The sequence below is a fragment of the Hyaena hyaena genome, unplaced genomic scaffold (genome assembly GCF_003009895.1).
Source record: "Hyaena hyaena isolate Hyena2069 unplaced genomic scaffold, ASM300989v1 scaffold_246, whole genome shotgun sequence".
Taxonomy (NCBI): domain Eukaryota; kingdom Metazoa; phylum Chordata; class Mammalia; order Carnivora; family Hyaenidae; genus Hyaena; species Hyaena hyaena.
In genome coordinates this window covers 1,881,414-1,904,743 of record NW_024080877.1, presented here as the reverse complement: position 1 = coordinate 1,904,743, position 23,330 = coordinate 1,881,414, and the positions used below count along the sequence as shown (strand labels likewise).

Here is a 23,330-nt window from a genome sequence, read left to right as displayed (position 1 = left end):
AGGTAGAAGCAGAAGCTGGGAAATCAATTATGGAAGCCATAATTGTTCTAGTCTGGGAAGAGATGGGTTACTTGAACTAATAACCTTCTTAATCCACTGACAGCACCTTCAAAAGCTAGCTTAGATTTTCTCTGAATTCTGTTGCTTATAACTTGAATCCCTGACATGTTTTTGTTCTTTTAAAATTTTAGTTATCTATGAATATTTTTGAATATTTTTGACAAGCTGGGTGATATTATTTTATTGTTTTTATTCATTAGAGATACTAATATGAATGCATGGTTTCTTTATAGTTAGTATGAATGCCTTTATACAGGGTTTATTTACTTTTTAAAGTGTCCTTACTACTTAGCAGTAAGGAGTTGATGTGCCTATTTTGTAATATCAAGCATTGATTAGTAGTGAGGCACATTTGTGGCAAGCCAGGAAATCTCACTTGATTTTTATATTACTTTCTTCACCTTTTTTCTTGTAAATTTAGTTCCAGGACGAAGTCTATATTTTTAGAGGCATTAACACAATTTTTTTCTTTAAATAAAATACAATGATAAAGAAGCATACTTGAGGGATCCCTGGGTGGCTCAGTTGGTAAGCGTCCGACTTCTGCTCAGGTCATGATCTTAGAGTTTGTATGCTCACAGCTCAGAACCTGGGGCCTGCTTCAGATTCTGTCTCTCCTCTCTCTGCCTTCCCCCTGCTCACACTCTGTCTGTTTCTCTCAAAAATAAACATTAGAAACAAACAAAAAAATTTATTTTAAAAAAAGCTAGCTTCTGTGATCTTTAGATTGTTAATCTATCTTGCCTTCCAGTTTACCTTGCATTACCTTACTGGAGAAATTAGAATAAGCCTTAATTGAAATGCAGAAGTATCTAAAGATTTGTGTGTTTCTTTCTTTGTACTTTAGTATGTTGTTTTGAATATTCAGTCTCTTTTTTTTTTTTTCCACTTCTTCCCAGGTGAGGTTAAAGATTTCTCGGATTTTGAAAATACTTTCTTTTTCACGACTTCTGCTTAGTACCCAAATGTCAGAGTGCCTGGCACATAGTATGCCAACACTGTATATTTGTTGGACATAGAAGATGCTCTACCTGTGTGAAAGACTAAATGTCCTCTAAGATTTTATGTAGTGTGTCACCAAAATAGATTTTTAAGAAGTGTCTTGCCAGGGATGGAAGGGGTAGTAGAAGGGTAGAATTTTCTCATTTGTGAAGGAGAAAACATTGGGTGTTATTTTCCTGTTCTTTTTTGGTGGAAATCTCTCCCTCATAATGTTAAAGGAAACCTACTTGTATTGGCTAAAATCAGATAAAAGCAGGTCTTTTCTTATAACCATTACTCTTCCTGACTTTTACCCCCATTAAAAACAGGGAGGTTGAGGTTTGGAAGCTTGCCAGGATTTCTTGAACTGTCCTAGAAAAGTAATTTTAAATGTGGTCCCAAGTGCTGGTCAGTTGAATCAGAAATAAGGAGCTTGTAATTTGTTCTTTTCTTGGTTCCTGTTATTCCATATATACTTTATGTATTCAGGAAAGTGAAGTTCTTTGGTAGTTGATGATAAAAATCAATGTTTTGTTCTGGGCAACCAACCAAATATACCAACTCAAAGTAATTTTCTTTTGGGAGAAAACATGATGGATGGCTTTTGTTATTTAGCAATTTAGTAATCAACTGCAGGTTAGTTAGTGTCTTATTGAACAGTGTTGTAAACTATCTTCTGTATCTAGAGAAGAATTTAGGAAATGAGGTCCTCTGAAAGTTTTGCTAATAAAGAACTGCACCTTTTTATATAATTAGGTGAATCAAAAAATCAGAAATTGTGAGGACTTTAAAGAGGGCTGTTTGCTTCTTTCATAAAAGGAAATTCTACCATTACAAATTTGGTGATCTCTGGGGGTCTAAAACTTTATTTATGTAGGTGCTTTTTAAGAAAGAGGTTTGACAAATTGAGAAATTTATTTTTTTCTTCAAATCTTGGTCTTTATTAACTATAGAGAACAAGCTGATGGTGACTAGAGGGTGTGTGTGTGGGGGGGGTGAGTGAAACAGGTGATGGGGATTAAGGAGGGCGCTTGTGATGAGCACTGGTTGATGTATGGAATTTTTGAATTACTATATGGTACACCTGAAACTAATCTAGCTCTATGTTAACTATACTAGAATTAAAATAATAAAAAATAATATTAAAAAATCTTGATCCTTACAGAGTAGATATATACATACTTTGGAACTGTCTATATGGGAAAAATTAGTCATTTATGAGTTAACAGTGCTGAAATGTACTTTTAGGTGGTTATTTTAGTAGTTTGTAAGGAATTAACATTTGGAGCCCTTAAATAACTAGTGGTTAAATTTTGACTTATAAGTACTATTTATTTATTTGAAAGTTTATTTATTTATTTATTTAGAGAGAGAACACAAGTGGGGGAGGGGTGGAGAGAAAGGGGGACAGAGAATTCCTAGCAGGCTCCTCACTGTCAGCACTGGGCCTGACCTTGGGCTTGAATTTACGAAACAGTGAGATCAGGACCTGAGCTGAAACCAAGAGCCAGATGCTTAACCAGCCACCCAGGCGCTCCCATTTATAAGCACTTATATTCTACTTCATTACACACACATGCACACACTGTGTCTAGTGTTACACCATACAATGTTTAGGTTTTTCATTTATTCCATATTAGTTGTGTTTCTCATTTATACTTGAGCTAGATGGATGGAATCTTGCTATATTTTGTCAGACTGATAGTAATGAGTGTAATAGGTACAGCAAAACAAAAAAAATTCTGGGAAGAATGCCAGAAAGTGTTTGTGTTTTCCTTTGGAAGTGATTGTTTGCTAGTACGGAGGTACTTAGTTAAAAAAAAAAAAATTGATAAGGCCTAAAATGTTTTTATTACCATGTAGAAATTTTATTTGAAAATTTGTTTCTGCTTCTTCATATTTCTGTTTATCAGAAGGCTTTTGGGACATTGTGGATTTCCTTTTTTTCATAATGCTTAAAAACAGCCCAGGGCAGCCAAACAGGGAAGGTGACTTGTCTTCTGTGATGTGTATTAATATAGAAAAAGAAAGGACACCAGAAGACCTATAATGTACTTATAGTTGCATAGAAAATTATTAAATTAAGATTTGAAGTGGGACAGAAATTACATAACACATAAAAGTAATAAGAATTTTAGATTTTTTTCTTTTCTAATACTAGGAATCTTGGGTTATAAATATGAAAAAAGCTCTTGGTGATTTTTAAAATAAGGCTAAGTGATTAGGCTAAGTTAAGTGATTCTGTATCCATTGTTATTTAATGTTTGTTTTTAGTCTGCATTCTTTTCCTTTACTAGAATTATATGGCTAGTTAAAGCTACTTATTAAGTATTTCTAATTTTCTTCAATTGCTGATTTTAAACGGCCTGATATCACTTTGATGAACACTTTTGTGATGAGGTGGGTTTTTTTTTTTAATTTCTCTTTTTTTAAAGTAATTTTTAAAAATTAATTATTTATTATAGAGGGAGAGAGTGAGAGGGAGAGCGCGAGCATGCTGGGGAAGGACAGGGAGAGGGAGAGAGAGAATCCCAAGGAGGCTCTGCACTGTCTGCATGGAGCCTGATGAGGGGCTTGGTCTCATGAACTGAACGTTGAGATCTTGACCTGAGCCAAAATCAAGAGTTTGACACTTGACTGACTAAGCCATCCCTTAGATTCTCACTCTTGATACTACTGGCTCCTCAAGGGTGATATTTCACGTTTACTTTCATAGGAGCTGAAATGATCCATTTCTATAGTCTTTTCCCGTCAGACAGAGTTTGATGATTTACTAAAAAAGGTTGCATCTTCCGAAGTAAATAAGGTACTAAAAAACCTTAATGTACACAGTGTCTTTTTGGTGTAATTGCAACTTGTAGATTATTTTTAGTAGGAACTACTCTATGTTTGTGTGTGTTTCCTTAATCTATTTTAGGAGGTCTGTTCTGATTTTGAGAATTTACCTTTTATCTCTTACTATTCTAAATTTATGCCCAGTTTTGGCTTTTATACAATTTCTAAAATAACCCATTAATTCTGATGGGAGTACTGGCCTCTGGCTGCAGTCACTATGATCTCTCCTGCCCTCACAAGATGAAGATCTAATATCAGAAATCTATTTTACACAGTCTAGCTAATACTTGTATCTACTTGTATTTGTTTTGATGTAATTCATATTTCGAATGAGTGCCAGAGAACTGGGTAGAACTATTTTAATCTTGTGTCCTGGGCATTTATAGATATCCCACACATTTTGTGGCTGTAGGCAAAAACACTTTTCTGTTGTGCCTCATCTTTGAAGATATCTTACTTATCCCTGAAAATATGTATCTTTTATGACAGTAGGAATAAATATCAGGAAGAGAGTTAACTACGAAGAGAAACAAAGGGTAGATAGTATGGAAGCCAGCTTTTTTTTTTTTTTGGTGTGTGTGTGTGTCAGATGATAAAAGATAAACATTTGGGAACAGTCAACTATCTAAACCCAAATCACTTTTATAAATCAATCACTTTTATCTCTTACTTTCTTACACTCAGAGGGAACAAATAAGGTTTAGAAAGCAAAAACTTGGTATCTGTATTCTAATTTGCCAATCCTTTTGACCCTTGTAGCTGTCTGGTCAGCAAGTGATCTTGTAGACCCTTGGTTTTTATTGGGTAGTTACTATGGCTTACTGTGGATACTGTGGGTTACAACCCGCTTTACTTACTGTATTCAGATTAATCTTAAAATATCACTTTTATTCTTTCTCTTAACTTCTGATGTCTTGCCACCTGCCTTGATTATACCAAATACTAAACAATATGGAATGCTCATGCCTATTGACAGCAGTTTTGTCAAACCCTCTGATTATTCACATATCCATGCTTATTTGGTCACTATCTTCCCTGCCTCTGTTTACCATAGTTTTGTCTCTTGATAGTTTGTTTTTAGTCCTACTTCCTCCATTAAGCCTTTTTTCTTTTCTGTGCGAGTTGATTGATTTTGTGTACGTTTATGGAGTTCCTGTACTGTGCTAAGCACTAGTGATACAGAAGTGGTAACAGGGCTTGTTCTAGAAGCTCAAAGTCTAATGGAGGTCCTAGGTTATCATCTCTAATTTCTGTAGCATTTATCTGTAGCCCTTATCTTGGTGTGTTAATTTACAGTTCAAGCATATGGTCATTTTTTTTTAATCAGTAAATGTTCACTATAAAGCATAGTTTTCTCTAAAAGATTATTCCTGAGAAAAAGTAATTTTATATTTAAATTCTTACAAAGTTTTTCATATTTCGAGGCTCTCTCAATTTTATTTTGAATGGAAATATAATGTTTGGAGAAGGCAGACAAGTTTGAAATGATGCCAGTCAGTGCTAGATTGAATGTTTATGTCAGTTTCCTAAGGGAATACGTAGACGGGGATAGAGAATATAAACACATAAGAAATTATTCTTGGGGAGGAGGTGGGGGTGTTGGGTGTTTTACTATCATTTGTTGTAAACTGCTTACAAAGACTGTAAAAGAAACTTTAAAAGCTCATTTTTAAAAGCAATATTGTAAGTAGTTAACTTTATGAAGATCACAAAGTATACCTATAGAACAGTGGAAAAAATCTTAGTATTATGTGAATGGATATTATTGGCTTGGAAAAACATTTCCAGTGACAATATTCTATATGACTTTAAAACATACTCCTTCTCAAACAACTGAAAGTGAAGGTGATTCATATTTCTATGCTTTTCAGTGACTCACAAAGAAAGTATCGAGAAGGTACTTGACAAGAGATGCATGTGAAGTTTGAACCGAATTGTTTTGTAATATTTTTGTGCTTTATGATTTTAAAACATTAGTAATATTAAATTAATTAAAATAAGTATATGTTAAGCTGTTTATATACACAAAGGTCTGTGTATTTCAAGTTGGTAAGAATTTTAAAAATCTCTTATTGGGGGAAATTGGGGAATCCTTCAAATTGAGAGTTGTATGATATTCAAGTAGTATTTGGCGTTTTTTTAAATTCAGTTTTTACACTTTTTACATTTTATCATTCATTAAATACTGTTTGTGTTTGTAGGGCAAGTAAGATGGATAGTTTTGGACTCATTGGCATTTGGATGTGGAAAAGAATATATAAAAAGACAATTCATTAGAAACAATACATGCATGAATGTAAAATAACACATTTTATGTTGGATTGCAAGTAGAGTGCATTTTGGGGGAAGGAGGAGTCCTGATTAAAGGACTTCTAGGATTTTGTTTTATCTGCCTTGAGAAAACATGCAAATTGTCACATGTGAGATTTAGCCTGGGAGACTTTTTGCAAGAGCTGGGCTTTTTTTTTTTTTTTTTTCCCTTCCTCTCAGGAACTGTTAAAATGATAGATAACAAAGGGGAGGGCATTTAAGAAATATTTGCTTGAACCATGACCCATTGCTCCAGTGCTATTAAAAAAAAATTTTTTTTTAAGTTTATTTACTTTGAGAGAGAGAATGAGAGAGCGAGCGAGCAAGCAAGGTAGGGTCAGATAGAGGGGGAGAGAGAGGAGAGAGAATACCAGGCATGCTCCCCACTGTAGGCGCAGAGCCCAGTGCAGGGCTCAAACTCAGGAACTATGAGATCATTACCTGAGGCGAAATAGAGTTGGTCGCTTAACCAGCTGAGCCATCCAGGTGCCCCGCTCCAGTGCTATTTATTGAAAAAGCTCTCTCTCATCTATAGAATTGCTTTCGCTTATTTGTCCAGAATTAGGCATATTTGTGTAGATCTCTTTCTGAGTTTTCTGTGTGTTTCATTGATCTTTGTACCAGTCCCACCTCTATTACCACATGGTCATGCTTATTGCAACTTTATGGTAAGCTTTAACATCAGTAAGCATGATATCTCCCACTTTCTTCTTCTTTTTCAAAAATGTTTAAAATAAACTCATTTATGTCTACAAAGAAATTTGATGAGATTTTGATATGAATTGAATTACATATCAAATCCAATACGTCACTTTAGGGAGAATGGACAACTTTATTACGGTATGTGTCTCCAAGTGTTCAAATCCTCTTTTTATTTCTTTCACCAACATTTTATAATGTTCGTCATGCAGATTTTATACATTTTGTTAGACTATATTGTAGGTATTTTATAATCTTAGGAACGGTTGTAACTGGTATTTTTAATTTCAGTTCTGCTTGTTCATTATTAGTATATAGAAATGCAATTAAATTTTGTATATTGATCTTGTATCCTGCGACCTTACTGAACTCACTTATTAGTTCTGACATTTTTTTTTTTGTTTGTTTGAAGATTCCTTGGGATTCTCTACAAAGTCAGTCTTGTGTTCTGCAAATAAAAACAGTTACATATGTTTTTTCCCATTGCTATGCCTTTAATTCCGTTTTCTTGCCTTAATAAAATAGCTAGAATTTTCAGTACATTGTTAAGAGTAGTGGGAGTAGACATCATTACCTTGTTTCTGATCTTAGAGGGGAGACATTCAGTCTTTTGCCATTAAATATGATGTTATTAGCTATTGGTGTTTTTGTAGGTGCTCTTTGTGAGTTTGAGGAAGTTCCCATCTATTCCTGGTGTACTGATGGATTGTATGATTTTTGTGTTTTAGCCTTTTGATCTGAAAGATAGCGTTGATTGATTTTTGAATATTGAACCTACCTTACATACTTGAAATAAATCCTACTTGGTTTGTGTTACTTTTTTTAAAAGTATATTGTTGGACTCTGTTTGCTAAAATTTTGCTGAGGACTCTAACATCTAAGTTAATAAGGGATATTGGTCTATATTTCTCTTTTTTTGTGCTGTCTTTGTGGATTTTGTGTTATCAAGGTAGTACTGGGCCTCATAAAATCATTTGGTGAAGTAGTCCCTCCTTTTCTGTTTCTGGAAGAGATTGTGTAGTCATTCTAGGTGAAATTTGCTTTTTCTTAGTAGGTGAGGTATTTTAGATTTAAATATGATTTTTCCAGGGCTATTTTATGGTTCCACCAAGTTTCAGATCCATTGGTGTTTTTTTTTTGTTTTTTCTTAATGGTAGGAAAAATGGAAGTTAGTAGTAGTCATTAATGCATAAGTAGTACTTTGGAAATAGAACTATTATCTAAATTAATTTTGCTACTTGATTCTGTGATTAGACTTAATTGATTTATTATGACTAGGCTGAATGTAATTTATGAAACTATGGAATTATCCATAATAATTATCAAATTATGGAAATCATATCAGCTGTGGCAGCAAGGAAGTAAAAGTTTTGGTAATTTAACTCAAGGTCACAGTTTGTGAACAAAATCCCAAATTCATGCCACAGTCTTTTAAGCCAGTGGTGCTTTAACTAAGGAGAAACATTAGATCATCAGCTGGTCTTTATCAGAAAGAAAAAGAAAAGATACACACGCGCACAGACGCACGTGCACACCCACACCCACACACACACTTTCTCTGTGTAAATAGTCTTCCTGTTGTATGCTTTTCGGTTACTCGTTCCCAGGGCCCCAAGTGGCACTGAAACATGAATTTGAGAAAATGTAGGGGATTTTGTTATACATAATTAATTAGTTAAGAACCACCATACTAAACCATACACACATACATTTTATGTCTTTTTATTTCTTTTGAAAATTGTATGAACTATTTGGAATTACTTTGATAAAATAAACTTATGGGTAGAAATTTTAAGTTTTGGATGTTGCTGTTAAAAGTACAGATAAGTAACTGCCATCTTTTTTTTATAACTACACCTTTAAAGTCACAAATGTGAGTTTATGAACATAAAAATATATGTAATGTGATTTTATTTGTATAATTATCATATTACTATATTTAGTGTTCAGCTAGAGATATGATGGGATAGAGACTGATTACAGGATCAGGTTGGGTTGTGGGTGATGTGATTGTCACAGTTTTCTGTATAATCCGTCTTCTTTCTGTCTCTGGAAAATATCAAATGATAGTCTAGATCTAGAAAACCATCCAGAAATCTTAATTGCCTTTAAAAATTAAGTGGTAGTATTTTTTCAAATTGAAGAAATGGTCATTTGTTTATCTTTCCTTTAGACCAGAGGTAGCAAATAAAAGACTAATTTTGCTCCCTCTTCTTCCATGCTAATTTCAAGACCCTTTTACTTCAAAATCCTCAATTCACTAATCCAGGCAGCTACTATTAATTTATTGGAATTGACACCAAAGATAAAACCTATTTGGCATTTCAGCTCTAGGCAGTATTTTGTTTTATTTTTGTTAGTTTTGTTTAAGTAGTGTTCCCGTGCTTTGATAGTGTCTCTTTTAGAAATTAAAAATAAAAAATAGTGGTCTTAAAATTTTTTAAATAATTCTTTTCTTGTTCACTTATTTTTAGACACACACACGCGCGCACACACACACACACACACACACACACACACACACGCGGAAGGGGCAGAGAAGGAGAGAGAGAAAATCCCGAGCAGGCTCCACACTGTCAGTGCACCAGCACAGAGACCAACGTGGAGCTCGAACTTATGAACTGTGAGATCATGTTCTGCACCAAAGTCAAGAGTCAGACACTCAACTGGCTGAGTCATGCAGCTGCCCAGATTTTTATATTTTTAAATGGTTGAAAAAAGACATTTAAAATACATGAAATTTAGCTTTTAGTGTCTATAATGCTTTATTGGAACATGACCCTACCCATTCATTTACTGTCCTGTGGATGCTTTCGTGCTGTAATAGCAGAATGGAGTAGATGTGACAGAGACCATGTGGTCTGCAGAGCCAAAAGTATTTTTACTCTTTGGCCCTTTACAGAAAACCTTTTCCATCCCTTGTTTTGAGATAATGTGACAGTGAACGATTGATTTTGGGTTATTTGTAAAGGACAAGACTCATTTTGCTGGGGTTTTCAACAAGTTTCTGAAAAGGAATAACTTAGGAAATAGCTACTGTTTTTATACAGGTAAATAGTAGAAGTAACCCTTTTTCTTTCTCCCCTCCCCTCCCCTCCCCTCCTCTCCCCCTTCCCCTTCCCCTTCTTCTTCCTTCCCTTCCCCTTCCCTTTCTTCTTCTTTTTCTTTTTCTTTACAGAATACAAAGAACATAGAGTTACCAGCCTTGCTTTATAGTCTGTCAGCTCATGCTGTTATTTTTTCTGTAGTGGAGAGAAAGTCCATAGCACTGATTCTGCCACAGATTTTAGCAGCTTATAATTACATCTATGTAGTAGGACATTGTAGAATAGCAGCAGTTCTCATACTCTTTCCTCTCAACTTCTTTAAGACTTTAAAAAATGTAGAGCCTCAAAGAGGTTTTTTAAAATTATTTTTTAATGTTTTATTTATTTTTGAGAGAGAGAGGGGGAGTACAAGAGGGAGGTGGGGGGCAGAGAGAGAGGGAGACACAGAATCTGAAGCAGGCTACAGGCTCTGAGCTGTCAGCACAGAGTCTGACATGGGGCTCAAACTCATGAACTGTGAGGTTATGACCTGAATTGAAGTCAGATGCTTAACCAACTGAACCACCTAGGTGCCCCCTGCAAAGTTTTCTTTTTTTTTTTTAATACAGGTTACATCTGTCATCCTTGCCACATTAGAAAACAACAAAATTTTAAAATATTTATTTAAAAGCAACAATAATAAATCCATTGTATGTTCACAAAAGAACATCTTTATGGAAAATATTTTCTAAAATAAAAAAATAAGATTTTGGCAAATCTCTATAATGATTGTTTTAGTAGAAAACAACTGGATTCTTATATCTCCCCATGAAATCTGTTGTGATATATATGTTTTTGATATGAAGGTAATCTGGCCATACATAGGTACATAGTTAGAAAAATGAGTATTTTAATAGCCTTCTTAGATAATTGTGGATGTTTTCCTTTGATACTATACCAAAACTCAACAAGTGTTTTTGCATTTATTTTTTTAGTTAGGTTTATTGAAGCTTAATTTATGTAGAATAAAATGTGTGTTTGGGTTTTTTTTTTCTTGTATACAATTCTGTGAGTTTTGATTAACCTACAAGTCATACAACCGTCACCGTAGTTGTATAGTTGTTATGTAGAATATTTCCGTCACTCCAAAAAAGTCTGAAAAGTTTCCTCATGCCCTTTTGTAATCAGTCCTCTCCTGTCACTTCCAGCTTCTGGCAACATCTGATCAGGTTTTTGTCTCCATATTTTTGCCTTTTCCAGAACATCGTATAAATGGAATCACATAAAACATAGTGCAGTGTGTTTGTGATTCAGTCATGTTGTTACAGTTGTCACTAGTTCATTTCTTTTTGTTATATGGATGTTTGTTTATCCATTTACCAGTACTGGATATTGAGTTTCCAGTTTTGGGGTGACTGTAAATAAAGCCACTCTCAGCATTCATGTACAGATTTTTACATTAACGTATCTTTTCATTTCTTAGACAAATACCTAGGCGTGCTGTTGCTGGGGAGTATGATAAATGTATGTTTAACTATAAAGAAGCTGTCAAACTGGCTTTCCAAAGTTGGTAGACCATTTTGCATTCCTGCAACCAATGTGAAAGTCCTAGTTGCCTTACATATATACCGACTTTGAGATGGTTTGGTTTCAGCCATTCTAATCAATATTAGAATTAATTTGTATTTCTCAAATAATTAATGATATTGAGGATCGTTTTGATTCATATCTCCTCAGCAAAGCATATTTTTTGAATCTTTTGCCCATTTTTTTAAGAAATTTGGTGGTTTAAAAAATTATTGAGTTGTTAGAGGTTTTTCTATATTCTGAATATCAACTCTTTTATTTAGATATGTAATTTGCAGGTATTTTCTCCTAGTCTGTGACTTTTGTTATCTTTAACTTTTGAAGAAAAGTTTTAGTTTTAATGAAATGCAACTTATCATTTCTTTCTTTTGTGTTATGGTTTTTGTTGTCCTAAGAAATTTTTCATGATTCAGGGTCACAAAGATTTTTCATATATTTTCTTCTACAAGTTTTATATTTTTACGTTTTATTTAGGTCTTTGATATGTTTAGAGATAATTTTTTGCAAATGGCGTGAGATGTGAGTTCAAGTTTTTGTTTTTGCATGAGATGTCCAGTTGCTCCAGCATCAGTTGTTGAAAATACTTTGTTTTCTCTGTTGCAGTGTTTTGGCACCTTTGCTGTGTGTCAGTTGAACATTATGTGTGAGTCTATTTCTGGATTCTCTGTTTTGTCCCATTGAAGCATGTGTCTGTCTTTTCACTAAGACTGCACTGTCTTGATTGCTGAAGCTTTATAATGAGTCCTAAAAATAGGTGGTATGAATTCTCCTTTGTAAATTTTTTTCAGAATTATTTTGGTTTTCCAGTTACCTTGTTTTTCCATATACGATAAGAGATAGTTTTTTCAAAGTTAATTTTACAGTGCTTAATCTGAAACCATTAACGAACTTTTTGTCTTCTGTAACATTAAAATCTATGAGACTGTCTTGAACATTGAGTGGATTTGTTTTTTTTAAATATTTTTATTTATTTCTAGGAGAGAGAGAGAGACAGCGTGAGCAGGGGAGGGTCAGAGAGAGAGGGAGACACAGACTCTGAAACAGGCTCCAGGCTCTGAGCTGGCAGTCAGCACAGAGCCCGACACGGGGCTTGAACCCACGAACCGTGAGATCATGACCTAAGCGAAAGTCGGACGCTCGACTGACTAAGCCACCCAGGCGCCCCTGAGTGGATTTTTTTAAACCCACGAATGCTGTTACAACATCACACGTAATTTATTTAGAAAATATTGATTTCTTGAATTATATAGACCTACTAGTTATTGGCATGTTTCATTATTTAATGTTTAAAAGTTAAATTTGTTGATATCACCACTGATTTTGTTAGAGAATTAAGTGTTGGGAAAGGGTCAGGCTGATGGTGGCGATAACAAATTTTCCAAAATTCTTCTTTTGCTTGAAAATTCAAATTTTGTAATTGTCAGTGCATACTGTCAGTTGTTTCTCTTGAAGTAATAGGTTTCATTTGGCTCATTTCATTTTTCTCTTGAAGTAACAGGTTTCATTATTCAGATATCCACATCTGAATAACCATGGTTGGTGTAGTTCCCAACTCAGTCCTGCAAAGGCTTTTTCTCCAGGCAAACATTGTACTTCAGTAAGCAGCACAAGTGCTTTTGCCTAGTCCCCGTTTTGTCACTCAGAATATTGAAAAGAAATCTACCCAGGGTCAAGATTCACTTAGGTTAACAATTTTACTGCTTTTTTATCAAGAACGTTCTTAAAGGAAGTGAAACTGGCCTTTTCTAGAGAAATGTGATAAATGTGGTCACTTTCTATTATTATGTTTATTATGCTTCAAGTACAGAGATTGACTGGGAAACCTAAACTCAGTGTCACAACACTAGGAAGGCAGTAAGCTACTGACTGACATTTTAGGAACATTTGAGGTTGGTATACTGTGAGACAGTTTCTTACTTTAAGAGCTAATACAGTTATATTAAGTTGTTGTTTTATTATCTTATAGGTGCTATACTTGGTAGATCAGAAACTCAGGAGTGTATTTTCTATAATGCTAATTGGGAAAGAGACAGAACCAATCGAACTGGTGTTGAACCCTGTTATGGTGACAAAGATAAAAGGCGACATTGTTTTGCTACCTGGAAGAATATTTCTGGTTCCATTGAAATAGTGAAGCAAGGTTGTTGGCTGGATGATATCAACTGTTATGACAGGTAAGAAGACATGTTATATTTTTTATGAGAATGTTGAATAATCCCCTGTATTCCCTTTTTAAAGGAGGGAAGATCAATGCATGGATTTTCACTCATTTTTTTTTTTTAAGATGAGATTATGAAGACCATTTTAACATGATCTAATGACAAGAGACACATTTTAAAGTAATAAAATAAGTATGTCATGTTTATGTTTTATCTTTGATATACTTTGAATAATTTACCAAGTAGTGAGACTTGTAGATAAGAACCATTTTCCCCCTATGTTATTAGGATGATAAACTTTTTTTAAATGTCAATTTTAAGGAAAAAAGGATTTTTAAAATTGCTTTAAAAGACAGTATATCTATTGAAAATCTATCCTCTGTCCTCAAGGAGAGTAAGCCTAATCATAGTATTTAATTTCCTTTTAATTTCCCTCTTTATGTATCTGGAAGAAATTGATCTTACTGCATTTCTTTTTCTTGCAAAGTAAGCCTTTGTTCTTTACCCCCAAGAGACATTTTAACTTGACGTTCAGAATTACATCAGAACTAACACAGTCTTCATAGAAAGCTACATTTTATTTAAAAGATTGTGCTTAAATTGTTTTATTCTGTACTGGAAATAAAATAGTGTAGACCTGTTATTGACTGCTTGTGATCTTTCTGTAAGGAGTCCCACAGATGTTGGGCTGATCACTGAAACTGACTGGGCCATAGGATTTCCACTGTAGGTGGGTGCTGATGACTGGGAGAGGCTGTAAAGTCATAGATTAACAGACATTTTGGAGCCAGAAAATACTGATATACTCATGGAACACTAGGTATTTGGCGTTTCCACTCTCAGGAGCCTCAGTTTATTACCATGAACCTGTGGTTGATTAGCCATATGTGATTAATAGCAAAATGTGTTGAATAAGCCCATGAATGGAATTATCTCAGTTTTTTTTATGAGAAATTAAAATCTTGGGTATGTATTTAGTATTTAGGGTATATTCCTAAATTTGTAAATTTTCCAAGGATTATTTCCCTGTAATTACACATTTTAGCTACATTTCTGATTCGTAGCCTCCCAATTAACAGAAGTGATCATCAAGTGATATTTGATATTATGAAAGGTAAGTGGGACCACTAGGAAAACAGGGTAGAGGTTCTTAAAAAAAATTAAAAATAAAACTACCATATGATCCAGCATTCCACTTCTGGGTATTTCTCTGAGGGAAATGAAAATACTAACTTGTAAAAAGATATATGCACCCCCGTGTTTATTGCAGCATTATTTACAATAGCCAAGATGTGGAAGCAGCCTGAGTGTCCACTGATGGATGAATGGATAAAGAAAATGTGACGTACACACAAACACAGGAATATTACCCCGCCATTAAAAAGAAATCTTGCCATTTGAAACAACATAGATGTACCTTGAGGGCATTATGCTAAGTGAAATTCGTCACACAGAGAAAGACAAATACCATATGATCTCATGTATATATGTAATGTTAAAAGAAAAACCCCAAAATAAAATGAATGTCTGGATATAGAGAACCAGGCATCATTAGCTGCCAGAGGCGAGGATTGGGATATGGATGGTTGGTGAAGTGGTTGAAGGTAGTCAGAAGGTACAAATTTCCAGTTATAAAACAAGTCCTAGGGTTAGTAATGTAGCATGACAACTACAGTTAATAAGACCATATTATATATTTGAAGATTTTTAAAAAATGTTTGTTTATTTTTGAGAGAGGATGCATGCATGCTCTAGGCTAAGCATAGTGGAGCCTGACATGAGGCTCGATCCCATGACCGTGAGATCATGACCTGAGCTGAAGTCAAGAATCTGTCTCTTAACTGACTGAGCCACCCAGGCACCCTGTGTTTAGGGAATTTAAATCAAAACAAAACAAACCCCCCCCCCCCCCCCATAAAAAACCCAAAAATGAAAAAACCCTGATACTTTAAATTCCCAAACCTAGCTTGGGTCTCTGATACTGATATATGTTCTGCTATGATAAGAGCTTGTGTCCTTTTGTGTGTACTTATGTGTATATTTATGTGTACACATACACATAATTTTATTTATAGTGTTTAGTTTTTGTATTCACGCAATAGGAAAGCTGTATTTCCTATAATAGAAAGCACCCCTAAACAAAATTTCTTCATTGGCTTGATGTTCCTTTTCAAGCTTCTCTAGTAATAAAAATAAAAGGTGGTTGCCTTAGATTGATCATTAAAAACCAAATTAAAGCAGTGGTCTCAAGGAGTTAGTGTGATTGCTATAAAATCAGCTGTTTTTTTTTTTTTTTGATGAGATTTAATAACAATTACAGAAACGTTTTTGACTTTTAAGAACTGATCATTGGATATTAATAAAAATCTTGAAATTGACCTTGAATGACTTTTTCATTATTTTATCTCTAAGAAGAACTTTAGAAAAACTCCATTGTAGATTAAACAAAATGTTGATTTAAATTATTTTTTCTTTGTTTATTTATAGGACTGATTGTATAGAAAAAAAGGACAGCCCTGAAGTATATTTTTGTTGCTGTGAGGGCAATATGTGTAACGAAAGGTTTTCTTACTTTCCGGAGATGGAAGTCACACAGCGTAAGTTTACAGGGAAAATACATAGGTCTGTTCAACTACTACACTGAAAACAAAGCATATTTGTGTTGATGGAATAATTTACTTGTGCCTTCTCTTACTCTGATTTTTCTCCTAAAATTTGATACCAAGATATATATTTATTGTGGAATTTTGTAGACCAAATCTGAATTGCGTTTTTTCCTTCCATTTTCCACAGCTACTTCGAACCCAGTTACACCTAAGCCACCGTATTACAACATATTGCTCTACTCCTTGGTGCCACTTATGTTAATTGCGGGAATTATTATATGTGCATTTTGGGTGTACAGGCATCATAAGATGGCCTACCCTCCTGTACTTGTTCCAACTCAAGTAAGTTCTTGTCTTGTACTTTGTGCTCTTTTAAGTTGCATGTTTTAAAGAAATAGCACTGCGGTGAAACCCACCAGGTTGCTAGAAATCATTTTCTTTCTGGAGTTTCTTTATGAATGTTCATTGTTATGGGACATATAGTTATCCAAACTTAACTAACTTGCTATATCCTGAACTTCTCTCACTCAGGGGTTGAGGTAGAGTAGAACAAGGGTATTCCTGTTCTTTGGACAGTTTTATTGCCTTGTAGTACTTTCGAGTGGGAGAGTCTCCCTGCTTTGTTTCCTGAGAAGTAATTAACAGAGAAGCGATACCACAACCCTTTCTTCTGTTCTTTGTTCTTAAATTTTTGTGCCTTTTTCAAGACAACTTGGCAAATCATCCTTTTAACCGTAGGGAGGTATTTAGTAAGGTAATCAAGAAAGTGTGGAAAAAAGAGATTTCACAAAGGCGTCAGGAAGATAACATGCATTGAAATGTTTTTTGGAAGAAGAGCAGACGATCAGTGCTTCTCATGACTTGCCGTTGGTAGGTGCAGGGGCATTGTGACTGTTTGCGGCGCATCAAGCGTGTACTGAGAACTGAAATCTTTTTTTTTTTTTAATTTAAGATTAAAAACTTTTGTAATGCCCTTGATTCTCACTCTCCTGACCCTGACTATACCTGAAAATGTAGATGTGGTGGGTAATCAAATTCATGAAATTTTCTTCATTCCCTGTCATGTAGGCAGTGGTGCTGGTACAGTAGTTTACAAGCTCTTTTAATATCGGTAATGTTCTGCAGGCTGAGGAACGGTGAGAACTTTGGCTATACTTGTTTGAGACATCTTTGAACTCTAGTTTTTACTGTTTCTTTTAACTCTTAAAATCAGATTACCTTGGCCTTCTGGATCTCTTGGTTTATTTAACTTTGTTTCTCTAATACCACTAGGATTAATGGTTAAAATTTGATAGAAAAAAAATGGTGGAGTCCTATAATTTAATGACCAAAACAGCTTCTTTCCCTTTAAGCTTTATTTACATAACATACTTCTTCCTCAGTACTTGAAGCAATCTGTTAGCATTAGATTATTGATCCCCCTAATCTTTTAAGATGTGTATATGGAGAAATAAACCCAAAAGTAAAATACCTTATCCCGCAAATTAGGTAAACACGCTATTTTGTGCAGCTGAAATATTTTGCGCATTAGTAACTAAGTTATGAGTTTACTAAAAATTACCTCTAAAAGAGTATTTTAAAATAAAAAAGTTAATGCCTAGTCAATGTATGCAATTTACTCCACATTGTCATAGGAGATACACTTTATTTTCTTTTGGTGGCAACTGTTTTTTATTTTATGTCTCTACATAGAAGAGAGAGTAAAAGTACTTAGAGTAGTGCCTGAATTTACCCTAGATTTGTGTGATGATCGAAACAAACTGGAAACTAAATTTAAAAACAAATTTTTTAAGATTCTTAATAAAACTTTAAAAAATAATGTAATCTTATCAAAAGCATTGATATTTATATACTATTAGCACGAAGGTTGTTGGACTTTCTTTTAAAGGGCTCAGTATCTTAACATATGAGGCCATGTTATTTAGAAGTGATAATTAATTCAAGGGTTTAGACTTTAAAAGGGAAGGTGCAGTTATTATTCATAAATAACCGAGAATCAGGAATCTTCGATGAATATCCATTTCTGTGGGTTTTGGATATTTGTTACTGGGTTAATGATACTGTACACATTTATTTAGCACTTGAATTGCTCTGTAGTGAATTTGCGTGCATTGTATGAATTCTAAAAAATGAGAACTAGATTTAAGGTTTTGTGATGAAATGATCTGGAATGGTCAAGCTCTGTTAGGAAAAATACAAACATGCCTAACTTTATGCTTTCCTTCTGTTGTGAACTATGTTGTGGAATAGAGGGGCTGTTATCAATTTGGAACTTAATTTATGTCATCTCTCACTGTGTCCCAAACAGTATAGTATCATGTGTTAAGGCTCAGTTTTGGTGAAAGGATTATACAAAGAAGTTCTGCAACACTGCTTAGTGGGCATCCTGTTACAAAATGCTCAATTTTATCTCCCATTTTATAATAATTATTGATAATAACATCAAGTATTTATTGAACACTTAAGAGTGTATTGTACTAGGATACTGATAAGTTACATCAATATATAAACACAAAAACTTTTATAAGAATATGTAAAACATAAAATATGTAAATTTTTTCCATGGTTCCTAAATTATGACTGGAATGTAAGGCCCACCTTTGGAATTAAAAAAAATACAAATTCCTGGGCCACAGCCCTGTAAGTATGGAGTGGGGCCTGGGATATTATGTTTCTAATAAGTTTCCAGGGTGATTCTGGTTACCAGCTAGCTGTGAAAAACACTGGTTTGATTTTACCTTACAAGGTTGTTTATGTAGTTATAATCCCCATTTTATAGATAAAGAAATTGAGACATAGCAAAGCTCACAAGTGTCAGAGCTGGAATCTGAAACAAGGACTCTTACACTAAAGCTTTACCCTAACTGCTTATGCTGTTCCGTCTCTCTCACTTTTTTCCCCAGGAAGCTGATGTCTCTGCTGTTTTAAATAATTCCGTAAACATCCCTGCCATCTCAAAATCATTCTATAGACTAACTTATTTTCCTCCTTTGGATATTGAATAGTCTGACTACTGAAATGAGCAATAACATCATCATATGGTCTCACATAGGATAAAAAGGAAAAGTCATGGAAATATAGAAGGGCATATTCATGTGTTTCCATTAAAATTTTTTTCTAGCACATCTTAGAATAAGGTTTATCAGCAATGATTGGGTTATAGGTAAGGATTCCTTGCTTCTGAATGAATAGTGCCCCTCCCTGTTAGTTATTCAAGGCTTTTATGAGAGATTGGTATAGTAAGTAAGGGAGACATACATTTGAAGTCTTGAGGTGATTTCCATATTTCACTTCATATTCAGGTTTCCATATTCAAAGCTTAATTTCAAAGTTTATGGGTTAGGAAAATTCCAGGGTTTGGGTTTAGGAATTAGAAAAAAAAAGATCTTACATTCTTGTGAATTTTTCCTCTAAATTTTCAAACACTTTTAGACAGTGACATGAAATTTTTCTTTCCTTTTCTTAGGTAAACTTTTCCTTAAAGTTTTGGCTAAAGGCTGGTTTGTGAATTAACTGGTCTTTCATAAGACATTAGTCTCATGTGGTAATATGTTATTGAAAAGCCATTCCTACAATAAGAACTATACTGGAGGAGAATTTACAGTGAATCTCACAGAAAGCTGAAGTTATATATTCTGTGATCATTCATTGGTCTGATCTCAGTCTTTTATTTTCATTGGGGGATAAGAGATCAGTCCTGTGGCATCCTGGAGGACAAGAGATCTCCACATATATCTTCTTATTAAGCTGGTTCTGACAGCTAAATTGTAGGATTCTTTATTTCTAAGACATCGAGTTAGAATTTCTTCTGGTGTTAGTATCTTATTGTGAGGAAGTGATACGGAAATATACATGATTTAAAATCTGGTCTTTAATTATGCTTCTTAGTAACCAATAAAAAAAATATTCTCAAGTCTAGTATAGTTAGAGGCATGGGAAAAGTAATTTTGCTGTTTTCTTTTTTTAATTGAAGCCATCCTTCTTTCCTTATAACCTGTAACTTTTATGTTTCTAATGTTCTTCCATGGTATCACTGTTTTGTTATCATCCAGTCACCCTGGATGAAAGCCTTGGAGACAGCGGCTTCTTTTTTTGGCCCTGTCATTTACCAAGTCCTGGTCATTCACCTTTTTATCTTTCTTGATCTGTTGCAGTTCAGGACTTACTACACCTGTGGCTGAGCTGATTTCTCTAATCTCCTAGTTGGTCTTCTCTCTTCGTTTATACTGTTGCTATAGAGTAGCGTTTTACATGTTTGATTATGTTACTTCTGTTTTTTTTTAATGTTTATTTTTGAGATAGCGTGAGTAGGGGAGGGGCAGAGAGAGAGGGAGACAGAGGATCCTAAGTGGGGTCTGTGCTGACAGTAGCAAGCCTGATATGGGGCTCAAAACTCACGAACCGTGAGATCATGATCTGAGCTGAAGTCGGACTTTTAACCGACTGAGCCACCCAAGTGCCCCACGTTACTTCTGTTTTTTTTTTTTTTTTAAATATTTGAGGGCTCATGGTGACCCACAGCAAAGAGTACAAAGTTTGGAGTATGACATATGGGCTTCCATATTTCCATACATCTACCTTTTTATTCTTTTCTCCCATTACACCCTAAGCCATCCATTATCTATATCTGGAATGGTACTAGTAATGTGCTATCCTTGAAAGAATTGAGAAAATGGTGCTGAAGTCAGTTTATGTCTTGTGTGATTCAGATGAATAGCCCCAGTTGAGAAAGGCTCTAGTCATTTGTATCCATGTTCCAGTCTCCCACTGGATTGTAAGCCCCTTGAAGGCCATGGATATATTGTAATCACTACCATATGTCACTTAGTGTTTGTGTGTATAACCATTCTGTAAGTGGTGAATTACTGAATTGACTTTGTTGCATTTAGAGTTGTACCGAGATGGTAATGCAGCATGCCCAAGGATTCCTTTAATAAAAAACTTTAGGGCTTAGTTTTAAGATAAATGTTGAGGCTCTGTTTCTTTAGGGTAAAATAAGTTGAAGTATTCAGGCTTTTGTAAGAGAATGCCTGTATTCATTTCTTTCTGGAATCACAAGCTTTGAGCATCCTTTTAATTTGCATCACCTAGGTCCTTTGGCCTGTGCTGAAACTGTCTTTCCACATGCATGAATTTGCTCTTGTATTTGCAGCGAGTAAACTGAACCCAACTGGTTTTTCTAGTGCCGGTGAGTCAAGAATAGGAGGGAATGGATGCATTGACTCTATGATTAAGAAGTCTTATTGTGGTTAGAGTTAATGTGGTTTCAATAAAAGTGTTTGCATCTCTCTCAAAACCATATGTGAGCTTAGGTTTCCTGTTAATAAGATCTCTATTTGTGCTGATAAAAAAACACTTGGTAAGAAAACACATTTTAGGAGCTAGAAATTACTTACCTTTAGCAAGGTATGAAGTTAACTTCTTGTTCATTTATTTAAAGGCTATATGAATAGCACTGTAACAGTAGTAGTATCATGACATTAATACTTATTTAAATGACATTCAGTGTCTTCAGTTCTTTGCATCATGACATTTTGTCTAGATTTTGGTCTGATAAAGAGTGAAGGCTTTCAGATGTTTGGGATTCTGATTTGAGCATTCAAAATAATCCTGTTGACCTTAATGTTAAAGTAATAATAGGTTGTCATTTCATGCTATGCCAAATTACCATCCACTGAGAAACCAAGCTGTCTGTGAAAATGCTGTGTAGGATTTTCCTGTTGAACATGAGTCTGTATGTGTACCCATTTAAAATTAATAAGATACTGAAAGGGTAGTAGTATAGCATCATTCAGCCAAGCCAGCTTAGGAAAAGTGTGCCACTTATTTATTTGGGGAGGATGAAGGGGAGATTTACTAAATTTAAGTGAGTATTTAATATGCTAATATTGTTATACTTGCAAAATAAGGATTACATCCATAGAAACACATCTTGAAATAGGTTGACTCACTTTTCTTTCTTTTTAATTCTTTTCAAGAATTTATCTTAAATACTTGTTATAATAAGACAAATTCTGTAGAAGGAAGTGTGTGCAAAAGAAAGGAGATAGAACCGTTGTTCTCCCTTTTTTCCCTCCTTTATCATTGTCCTGAAATAATCAGTTTTAACAGGTTGGTATGTATCCTCGACACCAACCAGATTTTTCTAATCTCATTTGTTTGAATACATGCTTTCCTTCCCTTTTATAAACTACAAAATGTTATTTCACAATTGGTTTCTTTTAATTTAAAGATATACTGAGGATAGCTTTTCAGCTCAATACTTTTCAGTCTCATTCTGATTAAATGATGTGTTCTTAAGTGAAATTTAGTGGAGCTCTAATGTATGCTTATGAAATACCAAAACTTGATGTTTTATTAGCTTAGAGTTGGTGTTAGGTTTCTGCTAAGACTTGGAGTCTACATTTCACAATATTTTTAACTGTCTTATTTTAGTAGGTTTAAAATATGGTGATATAATGCTCTTGTCTTGCAGTTGAGCTTTTTTTTTTGGGTACATGCCTAAGAAATAGTACAGGGCTACTGCAAATGTCTCTTTCTTCTGTGCTCTACCTTTGTGTGTGATTATTTTTGTTACAACCTAAATTACAGCTTAGTTTAATGTATACTTCTAAACTAATTGTTGGGAGAAGTGTCATAAATTATTTGTAGACTTGCAGCTTGACAAAAAAATTACTCTCTTAGACATAAATGAGTTGTTTTACTTAACAAATGAATGGATGGGTCCACTTGAGATTTGCTGAAATTCTATGTCCAAAAGGAAGGGAAGGGGAGAAGGAAAAAAAATTTAAAGCTTTATCCAAAACTTAAACCAAGTTAAAGCTACACATTAAAGTTAATAATGAAGCACTTAATTTCTAAAAATGACTTCCATTCAGTTTTTAAAATTTGAGTTCAGTTTTTCTTTGGAGTGTGGAGGGCCACATCTTCCAATTTACAATTGGGACTGATGCATATAGATGAGAGTACCTAATTTCTCCTTTTCCAGGATGCCTGGGTGCCTCACTTGGTCAAGCATCCCACTTTGGCTCAGGTCATGATCTCACGGGCCTTACATTCGAGCCCCA

At 34.4% G+C, this 23,330-nt stretch overlaps 1 protein-coding gene across 2 annotated transcripts in view; it reads left to right on the top strand.

The window, feature by feature from the left end:
* Positions 1-23,330, top strand: part of ACVR2A (activin A receptor type 2A) — an 83,706-nt gene that overhangs the window by 35,839 nt on the left and 24,537 nt on the right. The window contains exons 1-4 of one of the 2 annotated variants that reach the window (XM_039244570.1): positions 12,119-12,141; positions 13,465-13,672; positions 16,145-16,254; positions 16,451-16,605. In XM_039244570.1, coding sequence (XP_039100501.1) covers positions 12,138-12,141; positions 13,465-13,672; positions 16,145-16,254; positions 16,451-16,605 — 477 coding nt within the window. In that variant the 5' untranslated portion in view covers positions 12,119-12,137. Of the gene's footprint in view, positions 1-12,118; positions 12,142-13,464; positions 13,673-16,144; positions 16,255-16,450; positions 16,606-23,330 lie in introns of those variants that run through there. The other variant, XM_039244571.1, reaches the window with a different exon arrangement.